This window comes from Salvelinus namaycush, chromosome 4 (genome assembly GCF_016432855.1).
Source record: "Salvelinus namaycush isolate Seneca chromosome 4, SaNama_1.0, whole genome shotgun sequence".
NCBI classification, from domain to species: Eukaryota; Metazoa; Chordata; class Actinopteri; order Salmoniformes; family Salmonidae; genus Salvelinus; species Salvelinus namaycush.
Window position 1 is genome coordinate 72,878,025 of NC_052310.1, and position 12,979 is coordinate 72,891,003.

The following is a 12,979-nucleotide window of genomic DNA, read 5'->3' on the forward strand; positions in this document are numbered from 1 at the left end:
GCTAAGAGCTCATATTTCTCTAAGGAGGCTAATTTTAGTAAAGAAAAAAAGGGTTGGATTATGTCCCTCTGCTTCCTACAACTGACATCTGTTACCAGTTGAAGTATCATTCCCTCTGAAAATAGCAGCAAACAGGAAATTGCTCACACACTGAAGGTAAGTCTTGCTATTTAATGTGACACGTATAAACTGACTGACAAATTGCAGAGCATGAGTGATGATGTGCCAAGAGGAGAACTTCCAGACTCTACATGCCTGTCTTTGCCAATTCAGCAAAAGTTAGTCGTCAGACAGAAGAAATAGCGCTGCCATTTGAGATGGACAGAATATTTATACAGTTGTACAGCGAAAACTTGGTCCTTTTACGCAGAAACAGTCTGGTCTGTCTGTCACCCAGGCTACAGTAAACCCAGTGCAGGAGCCAGTTTCCAGCTAGATTATGTTCTCAAGTGTGTCACTGTCATTTTATGATCAAATCAAATCAACCTTTATTTGCCACATGCGCCGAATACAACAAGTGTAGACTTTACCGTGAAATGCTTACTTACAAGCCCTTAACCAACAGTGCAGTTCAAGAAGAAGAAAATATTTACCAAATAGGCTATAATAAAAAGTAACAGAATAACAATAACGAGGCTATATACAGGGGGCACCGGTACCAAGTCAGTGTGCAGGGGTACAGGCTAGTTGAGGTAATCTGTACATGTAGGTGGGGGCGAAGTGACTATGCATAGGTAGCAAATAAACATCGAGTAGCAGCAGTGGTCGTCAATGTGAATTGTCCGGTGGCGATTTTTATGAATCAGTCTAATGGCTTGGGGGTGATGATAATGATGATGTTGTGTGTCGAAGTCTCTTCAGGTTCCCGTGTGAGGTCATAAAGATGGGACGCGGCGGTGTGGGAAGCAAAGCTGGCGCTGGTGGCTGACAGGCCCCTCCAGTGGCCAATCAGGATGCATGTCTCCTCGATGGGTGTCAGCAAGCTCTGCTTCCTGTTCTCCCTGGCTCTCTGTGCCCTGTTGCTCCTCATCCCCACCCTCCAGCCCTCACAGCATCAGGGGGACCTGCCCCAGCCCCGGGCCCACAACAAGCCTGCCCGGCACCCTGGACATCTGGTGGTTCCTCTCCAGGCAGATATGGGGAAAGTGACAGTGGGGCGTAATGGGATTGATGGTGACTCTATGGGGCGGAGCACACCAAGAGAGACCAAGAGGACTGTGGATGGGGACTGGGTGTATACAGCTCGTCGAGCTGACACCCAGGGCACTGGGAAGCATACAGACTCTCAGACAGGGTCAGAGGGGGACTTCCTCCACAGAGCTGGGGGTGTGACGGGGGCTGGAGGGTCTCGGCCCAGGAACCCTCTGGAGCTGAAAGACATTTTTATAGCGGTGAAGACCACCAGGAAGTACCACAAGTCCAGATTGGATCTGCTGTTCCAGACCTGGGTGTCCAAAGCCAAAGAACAGGTAGGGAGGAACACACACGTAGGCATACACACACGTTTTGTCCACAGGGTAGATCATTTCCTTTGTCTTGTACTGTTACCAAGTCCTCCAGACAGAGCATGTTTCCAAAGTACACAAGGACACCTTTCTCTCTTTCTCGCTCTCTCTCTCTCTCTCTCTGAAAATATCATATAGAACATACTGTCTCATATCGAACATATCATTAAGCAATGAGGCACGAGGGGGTGTGGTATATGACCAATATACCATGGCTAAGGGATGTTCTTATGCACGGCGCATCGCAGAGTACCTGGATACAGCCCTTAGCCGTGGTATATTGGCCATATACCCCAAACCTCCTAGGTGCCTTATTGCTTAGAGCAGTAAAAATAAATGTATTTGCATACCCGTGGTATACGGTCTGATATACCATGGCTGTCAGCCAATCAGCATTCAGGGCTCGAACCACCCAGTTTATAATATAGAATATATCATATATATTCTCTCATCCATTTATATGCAGATGATACAGTCTTATACTCAGCTGGCCCCTCCCTGGATTTCTTGTTAAACGCTCTACAACAAAGCTTTCTTAGTGTCCAACAAGCTTTCTCTGCCCTTAACCTTGTCCTGAACACCTCCAAAACAAAGGTCATGTGGTTTGGTAAGAAGAATGCACCTCTCCCCACAAGTGTGATTACTACCTCTGAGGGTTTAGAGCTTGAGGTAGTCACCTCATACAAGCACTTGGGAGTAGGGCTAGACGTTGCACTGTTTTTCTCTCAGCACATATCAAAGCTGCAGGATAAAGTTAAATCTAGATTTGGTTTCCTCTATCGTAATCGCTCCTCTTTCACCCCAACTGCCAAACTAACCCTGATTCAGATGACCATGCTAGATTGCGGAGACATAATTTATAGACCGTCAGGTAAGGGTGTTCTCGAACGGCTAGATGTTCTTTACCGTTCGGCCATCAGATTTGCTACCAATGCTCCTTATAGGACACATCACTGCACTCTATACTCCTCTGTAAACTGGTCATCTCTGTATACCCGTCGCAAGACCCATTGGTTGATGCTTATTTATAAAACCCTCTTGGGCCTCACTCCCCCCTATCTGAGATATCTACTGCAGCCCTCATCCTCCACATCCAATACCGGTTCTACCAGTCACATTCTGTTAAAGGTCCCGAAAGCACACACATCCCTGGGTCGCTCATCTTTTCAGTTCGCTGCAGCTCTCGACTGGAACGAGCTGCAACAAACACTCAAACTGGACAGTTTTATCTCATTCTCTTCATTCAAAGAACCAATCATGATCACTCTTACTGACAGTTGCGGCTGTATCATATACAGGTTGAAGTCGGGAGTTTACATACACCTTAGCCAAATACATTTAAACTCAGTTTTTCACACTTCCTGACATTTAATCCTAGTAACAATTTCCTGTTTTAGGTCAGTTAGGATCACCACTTTATTTTAAGAGTGTGAAATGTCAGAATAATAGTAGAGAGAATGATTTATTTCAGCTTTTATTTCCTTCATCACATTCCCAGTGGGTCAGAAGTTTACATACACTCAATTATTATTTGGTAGCATTGCCTTTAAATTGTTTAACTTGAGTCTAACGTTTTGGGTAGCCTTCCACAAGTTAACCCACTGTTCCTAGGCCGTCATTGAAAATAAGAATTTGTTCTTAACTGACTTGCCTAGTTAAATAAAGGTTAAATTTAAAAAAGACCACATATAAAATATACTATCATATAGAACCTACTGTATCATAGAGAACACGTCATGTAGAACATATCATGTAGAACATAGTGTATCATGTAGAACATAGTGTATCATGTAGAACAAATCATTTAGAACATACTGTATCTTATAGAACATATAATGTAGAACATACTGTATCATATAGAACATGTCATATAGAACACATCATATAGAACAAATCATTTATAACATACTGTATCATATAGAACCTACTGTATCATGTAGAACACATCATATAGAACATACTGTATCATATAGAACATATATAGAACACATCATATAGAACATACTGTATCATATAGAACATATATAGAACACATCATATAGAACATATCATATAGAACATATCATATAGAACACATCATATAGAACATATCATATAGAACACATAATATAGAACATATGTAATATATAGAACATATCATATAAAACATACTGTATAATATAGAACATATCATACAGAACACACTGTATCATATAGAACATACTGTATTATATAGAACATATCATATAGAACATACTGTATAATATAGAACATACTGTATAATATAGAACATATCATACAGAACACACTGTATCATATAAAACATACTGTATAATATAGAACATATCATATAGAACATACTGTATTATATAGAACATATCATATAGAACACATCATATAGAACATACTGTATTATATAACACATATCATATAGAACATACTGTATTATATAAAACATATCATATAGAACATACTGTATCATATAGAATATATCATATAGAACATACTGTATCATATAGAATATATCATATAGAACATACTGTACCATATAGAATATATCATAGAACATACTGTATTATATAGAACATATTATATAGAACATACTGTATCATATAAAACATATCATATAGAACATACTGTATCATATAAAACATATCATATAGAACATACTGTATCATATAAAACATATCATATAGAACATACTGTATCATATAAAACATATCATATAGAACATACTGTATCATATAGAACATATCATATAGAACATACTGTATCATATAGAACATATCATATAAAACATACTGTATAATATAGAACATATCATACAGAACACACTGTATCATATAGAACATACTGTATTATATAGAACATATCATATAGAACATACTGTATAATATAGAATATACTGTATAATATAGAACATATCATACAGAACACACTGTATCATATAAAACATACTGTATAATATAGAACATATCATATAGAACATACTGTATTATATAGAACATATCATATAGAACACATCATATAGAACATACTGTATTATATAAAACATATCATATAGAACATACTGTATTATATAGAACATATCATATAGAACATACTGTATCATATAAAACATATCATATAGAACATACTGTATTATAAAGAACATACTGTATTAAAAAGAACATATCATATAGAATATACTGTATCATATAGAACATACTGTAGCATATAGAACATATCATATAGAACATGCTGTATCATATAAAACATACTGTATAATATAGAACATATCATATAGAACATACTGTATAATATAGAACATATCATATAGAACATACTGTATTATATAAAACATATCATATAGAACATACTGTATTATATAGAACATATCATATAGAACATACTGTATCATATAGAACATATCATATAGAACATACTGTATTATAAAGAACATACTGTATTAAAAAGAACATATCATATAGAATATACTGTATCATATAGAACATACTGTAGCATATAGAACATATCATATAGAACATGCTGTATCATATTTAACATATCATATAGAACATACTGTATCATATAGAACATACTGCATCATATAGAACAGATCATATAGATCATACTGTATCATATAACATACTGTATCATATAGAACATCATATAGAATATATTATATAGAACATACTGTATTATATAGAACATACTGTATCATATAGAACTTATCATATAGAACACACTTTATCATATAGAACATGCTGTATCATATAGAACATATCATATAGAACATACTGTATCATATAGAACATACTGTATCATATAGAACATATCATATAGAACATACTGTATCATATAGAACATACTGTATCATATAGAACATATCATATAGAACATACTGTATTATATAGAACATATCATATAGAACATACTGTATCATATATAATATATCATATAGAACATACTGTATCATATATAATATATCATATAGAACATACTGTATCATATAGAGCACATCATATAGAACATATCATATAGAACATATCATATAGAACATACTGTATTATATAGAACATATCATATAGAACATACTGTATCATATATAATATATCATATAGAACATACTGTATCATATATAATATATCATATAGAACATACTGTATCATATAGAGCACATCATATAGAACATATCATATAGAACATATCACATAGAACATACTGTATCATATAGAACATACTGTATCATATAGAACATATCATATAGAACATACTGTATCATATAGAACATATCATATAGAACATACTTTATCATATAGAACATACTTTATCATATAGAACATATCATATAGAACATACTGTATCATATAGAACATATCATATAGAACATACTGCATCATATAGAACAGATCATATAGATCATACTGTATCATATAGAACATACTGTATTATATAGAACACATCATATAGAACACACTTTATCATATAGAACATACTGTATCATATAGAACATATCATATAGTACATGCTGTATCATATAGAACATATCATATAGAACACATAATTTAGAACATACTGTAGCATATAGAACATACTGTAGCATATAGAACATATCATATAGTAAATGCTGTATCATATAGAACATATCATATAGAACATATCATATAGAACATACTGTATCATATAGAACATACTGTATTATATAGAACATACTGTATTATATTGAACATATCATATAGAACATACTGTATCATATAGAACATACTGTATCATATAGAACATACTGTATTATATAGAACATATCATATAGAACATACTGTATCATATAGAATATATCATATAGAACATAGTGTATTATATAGAACACACTGTATCATATAGAACATACTGTATCATATAGAACACACTATCATATAGAACATACTGTATCATATAGAACATACTGTATTATATAGAACATATCATATAGAACATACTGTATCATATAGAACATACTGTATTATATAGAACATATCATATAGAACACACTGTATTATATAGAACATACTGTATCATATAGAACATACTGTATTATATAGAACATATCATATAGAACACACTGTATTATATAGAACATACTGTATTATATAGAACATATCATATAGAACACACTGTATTATATAGAACATACTGTATTATATAGAACATATCATATAGAACACACTGTATTATATAGAACATACTGTATTATATAGAACATACTGTATTATATAGAACATACTGTATTATATAGAACATATCATATAGAACACACTGTATTATATAGAACATACTGTATTATATAGAACATATCATATAGAGGTTATTTTTGTTTGGTATACATTTTAAGTGAAAAATATGAGTCAGCGTAATTCTGTTGACATGGACTTGCCCATTGCCAAGAGTATCAGCTCATGTGGTTCAGAATGAAAATAAGCGCGTCAAGAGCATAGAGGCCATTTGGAATCTGGTTCTATAACTCTTCTAGCAAACCACATGATGGTATAGAAGGACATAACAGATGTTGGAGTAGACAGTAGTAGAGATGGTATAGAAGGACAGAACAGATGTTGGAGTAGACAGTAGTAGAGATGGTATAGAAGGACAGAACAGATGTTGGAGTAGACAGTAGTAGAGGTGGTATAGAAGGACATAACAGATGTTGGAGTAGACAGTAGTAGAGATGGTATAGAAGGACATAACAGATGTTGGAGTAGACAGTAGTAGAGATGGTATAGAAGGACAGAACAGATGTTGGAGTAGACGGTAGTAGAGGTGGTATAGAAGGACAGAACAGATGTTGGAGTAGACAGTAGTAGAGGTGGAACAGAAGAACAGAACAGATGTTGGAGTAGACAGTAGTAGAGATGGTATAGAAGGACATAACAGATGTTGGAGTAGACAGTAGTAGAGGTGGAACAGAAGGACAGAACAGATGTCTTGAGTAGAGATGGTATAAAAGGACATAACAGATGTTGGAGTAGACAGTAGTAGAGATGGTATAGAAGCCCATAACAGATGTTGGAGTAGACAGTAGTAGAGGTGGAACAGAAGGACAGAACAGATGTCTGAGTAGAGATGGTATAGAAGGACATAACAGATGTTGGAGTAGACAGTAGTAGAGGTGGAACAGAAGGACAGAACAGATGTCTGAGTAGAGATGGTATAGAAGGACATAACAGATGTTGGAGTAGACAGTAGTAGAGGTGGAACAGAAGGACAGAACAGATGTCTGAGTAGAGATGGTATAGAAGGACATAACATATGTTGGAGTAGACAGTAGTAGAGGTGGAACAGAAGGACAGAACAGATGTCTGAGTAGAGATGGTATAGAAGGACAGATGTTCTACTGAACAGTGGCTCAGTGGCCATAGGATCTGAAGTGTGTGTGTGTGTGTGTGTGTGTGTGTGTGTGTGTGTGTGTGTGTGTGTGTGTGTGTGTGTGTGTGTGTGTGTGTGTGTGTGTGTGTGTGTGTGTGTGTGTGTGTGTGTGTGTGTGAGGAACCATGGCTGGCAGGGGATATGGAAAGGTTAAGCACATGACAGCTTGTGTATGTGTAGGAATGGTGGAAAGGCATGGCAGCTGCTGGTTGTATGCCCTGGGTGTGTCTCAGTAGGATTGGGAAGCGCGTGTGTGGTGGTAGACCCTGGGTTCCCAGAGGGAGGAAGTTCCTGAGCAACTAGAGGAGAGCAGGAGACTTGAGTAGGAGGAACACACTGCTGTGTTTGTTCTCTCACTCTACAGGAATCTGCCCCCCTCCTCCTCCACCACCCCCACCTCCCCTTTAGATGGCAGGGGTGCATTGGGAATCTGTGGGAGAAGGGTTGGGTGGGTGAACTGGGAAGGAAGGGGGAGAGGGTGCTGGGCGGGTTGGGGAGAGGGGACATGTCTTTAGGTAAAGGGATTGGGATAGGGGCAGGAAGAATGAGCGGGTGGCTGGGGGTCAGGAGAAATGTGTTTAGTGGATAAGTCAGGGTGAATAGCGAGGGGGGGAGAACTCTCTGGTGTAATCCATCTCCAAACACAGGGGCTCCCCAGTCCCCACCCAGGGATCTATAGGAGGCTGTAGAATATATTATATATCAGCGGTCCCCACCCAGGGATCTATAGGAGGCTGTAGAATATATTATATATCAGCGGTCCCCCCCCCCAGGGATCTATAGGAGGCTGTAGAATATATTATATATCAGCGGTCCCCACCCAGGGATCTATAGGAGGCTGTAGAATATATTATATATCAGCGGTCCCCACCCAGGGATCTATAGGAGGCTGTAGAATATATTATATATCAGCGGTCCCCACCCAGGGATCTATAGGAGGCTGCATAAAATGACCTGGCCTCCACAATCACCCGACCTAAACCCAATTGAGATGGTTTGGGATGAGTTGGACCGCAGAGTGGAGGAAAAGCAGCCAACAAGTGCTCGGCATATGTGGGAACTCCTTGTTGGAAAAGCATTCCAGGTAAAGCTGGTTGAGAGAATGCCAAGAGTGCAAAGCTGTCATCAAGGCAAAGGGTGGCTACTTTGAAGAATCTCAAATATAAAATATATTTTGATGTTTAACACATTTTTGGTTACTATATTATTCCAATATGTGTTATTTCGTAGTTTTGATGTCTTCACTATTATTCTACAATGTAGAAAATAGTACAAATTAAGAAAAACCCTTGAATGAGTAGGTGTGTCCAAACTTTTGACTGGTACTGTATCAAATTGTATTTGTCACATGCGCCGAATACAACAGGAATACAACTGTGAAGTGCTTACTTACAAGCCCTTATCCAACAGTGCAGTTCAAGAAATAGAGTTAAGAACATATTTACTAAATACAATAAAAGTAACACAGTAGAATTACATAACAATAACGAGGCTATATACAGGGGGCCCGGTACCGAGTAAATGTGCAGGGGTGCAGGTTAGTCAAGGTCATTTGTACATGTAGGTTGCATAGGTGTGTATATCAACAGGCTAAAGAGCACAGCTGGGGAGAACTGTGTCATGGGGTAGAACCAGAACTGTGTCATGGGGTAGAACCAGAACTGTGTCATGGGGTAGAACCAGAACTGTGTCATGGGGTAGAACCAGAACTGTGTCATGGGGTAGAACCAGAACTGTGTCATGGGGTAGAACCAGAACTGTGTCATGGGGTAGAACCAGAACTGTGTCATGGGGTAGATCCTGAACTGTGTCATGGGGTAGATCCTGAACTGTGTCATGGGGTAGAACCAGAACTGTGTCATGGGGTAGAACCAGAACTGTGTCATGGGGTAGAACCAGAACTGTGCCATGGGGTAGATCCTGAACTGTGTCATTGGGTAGAACCAGAACTGTGTCATTGGGTAGAACCAGAACTGTGTCATGGGGTAGAACCAGAACTGTGTCATGGGGTAGATCCTGAACTGTGTCATTGGGTAGAACCAGAACTGTGTCATTGGGTAGAACCAGAACTGTGTCATTGGGTAGAACCAGAACTGTGTCATGGGGTAGAACCAGAACTGTGTCATGGGGTAGATCCTGAACTGTGTCATTGGGTAGAACCAGAACTGTGTCATGGGGTAGAACCAGAACTGTGTCATGGGGTAGAACCAGAACTGTGTCATGGGGTAGATCCAGAACTGTGTCATGGGGTAGATCCTGAACTGTGTCATGGGGTAGATCCTGAACTGTGTCATGGGGTAGATCCTGAACTGTGTCATGGGGTAGAACCTGAACTGTGTCATGGGGTAGATCCTGAACTGTGTCATGGGGTAGATCCTGAACTGTGTCATGGGGTAGATCCTGAACTGTGTCATGGGGTAGATCCTGAACTGTGTCATGGGGTAGATCCTGAACTGTGTCATGGGGTAGATCCTGAACTGTGTCATGGGGTAGATCCTGAACTGTGTCATGGGGTAGATCCTGAACTGTGTCATGGGTAGATCCTGAACTGTGTCATGGGGTAGAACCTGAACTGTGTCATGGGGTAGATCCTGAACTGTGTCATGGGGTAGATCCAGAACTGTGTCATGGGGTAGATCCTGAACTGTGTCATGGGGTAGATCCTGAACTGTGTCATGGGGTAGATCCTGAACTGTGTCATGGGGTAGATCCTGAACTGTGTCATGGGGTAGATCCTGAACTGTGTCATGGGGTAGATCCTGAACTGTGTCATGGGGTAGCTCCTGAACTGTGTCATGGGGTAGCTCCTGAACTGTGTCATGGGGTAGATCCTGAACTGTGTCATGGGGTAGAACCAGAACTGTGTCATGGGGTAGATCCAGAACTGTGTCATGGGGTAGATCCAGAACTGTGTCATGGGGTAGATCCTGAACTGTGTCATGGGGTAGATCCTGACGTTTTCCCCTAATGAAAGATTCCCATGTGTTAAATAGTGTGTAGTGTATAGTTGTGTTTAAAGTTGGAATGGGTTCCCATTTGTCAGTTCTGATTAACTTGAAGAGAAAGGAGTGAAGGGCTACTTTATACTATTTCCATAGCCAACATGTTTCATTAAAACACACTTTCACACTTATGGTTATTTCACACCCAGAATACTTTAAACACACTGCATCTTGAAATGCACATAAAGTACTCTGCTTCACACCTATGCTACCTTTTTATGCCAGAACACCTTTGCACTGCTTGAGTAAACAGCAGGGGTGTTAGCACAGCCACTGAAGTTTAGGGACCAACCAGAAACCGATGTGCGTCCCAAATAGCACCGTATAGACCCTGATGTACTACATGTGCGCTATATAGGGAATAGGGTACCATTTGAGTCAGAGAGAGAATGTGACTGTGGTTAATATCACCGGTCTGTTCTGAGCCTATAAAACAGATCAGCAGTGATGCCCTACAACACATCGAGCTACAGTGTTCAGCTGCACATTAACAGGACCAAACACACTGGACCAATTTGCTCAGTAACTAACGTCACAGATGTTGGACCACCGTCTCTAACCAGCTCCTTTTGTGTTGACATATAAAGATCCTACCTCCCAGGCTGCTCCAGCAGTGTGTCCCAAATGGCACCCTATTCCCTTTATAGTGCACTACTTTTGACCAGGGCCATTGGGATGCCATTTGGGACAGCACAGAAGATGACTGTTCAAAGACTGCATTGTGCTGAAGGCCCACTGTGTGTCTACTGTCTACTAACCACCTGCACAACTATTGACTAAAAGTATTGTTGTCCAAGTGTGACAACCTACCTACCATTTTAACTGTTGGCTCAGACTGGTGTAGCTCTCATAGGCTTTAGGTCAACAAGATTGAGCCACTCAACAGACAATTTTAGGAGCATCCGTTAAGAGCAGCAGCTGGGTAGTTCTACAAATGTGTAGATCATGCGGATGTCAGGCTCTTCAGTTGTTTTACTGTTTGGAAACCCAGATGGTTTGAAGAGTAGTGGGATCTATAGAGGGACAGGGCTCTGATTGGTGTCTGAGTCCGATGGAATGGAGCTTTCAAACAGTCAGTCTGGCTCATGCAGGGTTTATGGAGTAGTATGAAGTTGCTACAAGACACTGATCTAAGGTCTGTTTTGTGTTTCTCCTCACTAATGGTTACGGTTAGGATTTATGGTGGGTAAGCTGGTCCTAGATCTGTGACTATGGGCAATATCTACCTAGAGCGTTTAAAGGATGCCTGCTGGGTTTATTTGGGCCTGTTAAAACCCTATGAGAGAGCAGCCATTTCTCTTCAGCCCCTATCTTGCTGAGTGAACACAATCTCAAGGCTAACCTTCTCTCTGTATAAGTGGGAGGGTTTCTCTGAAGAAATAAGAGAAATGGAACCACACTGAGTCACAGCTTTACTCTCTGGGTCTTTCAAATATGGAAACTTTTTCTAGGGGATCCTTCTACAGTGTTCATAATAAAGTTGGTGGAAAAGGACTTGAGGGAAGGATGAAAGTTACTGTAGAATGAAGGGATTGGAAGCTTTCACCTGCACGGTATAGCAACTTTGAAAGAACTAGAGTAGAACCATGGTATTTTGAAATGTTTATACAAGATGTTATCACTTTTGTCGTGTGTGGGTGCGTGCATGTGTGTTGTTTCAACAGCCTGTCAGAGAAAGTACAGTGCCTTCAGAAAGTATTCATACCCCTTATTCCACATTTCATTACAGCCTGAACTCAGAATGGATTTAAACAAAATGTATATCACCCATCTCCACACAATACCCCATAATGATAGTTGAAAAAATAAAATAAAATTTTATGTGGGAATATTCACTGTCTTCTTGCTAAGCAACGCCAGCGTAGATTTGGCCTTGTGTTTCAGGTTATTGTCCTGCTGAAGGTGACTTAATCTCCCACTGTCTGGTGGAAAGCAGACAACCAGGTTTTCCTCTAGGATATTGCCTGTGCTTAGTTCCATTCTGTTTATTTTTTTATCCTGAAAAACTCCCCAGTCCTTAACGATTACAAGCATACCCATAACATGATGCAGCCACCACTATGTTTGAAAATATGGAGAGTGGTACTCAGTAATGTGTTGTATTGGATTTGC

General features: G+C 39.1%; 1 protein-coding gene across 1 annotated transcript in view; it reads left to right on the top strand.

Moving 5' to 3' along the window:
• LOC120046806 (beta-1,3-N-acetylglucosaminyltransferase radical fringe-like) overlaps positions 1 to 12,979 on the top strand; it is a 62,020-nt gene that overhangs the window by 1,548 nt on the left and 47,493 nt on the right. The window contains exon 2 of the mRNA XM_038992321.1: positions 853 to 1,469. Coding sequence (XP_038848249.1) covers positions 954 to 1,469 — 516 coding nt within the window. The 5' untranslated portion in view covers positions 853 to 953. The remainder of the gene's footprint in view (positions 1 to 852; positions 1,470 to 12,979) is intronic.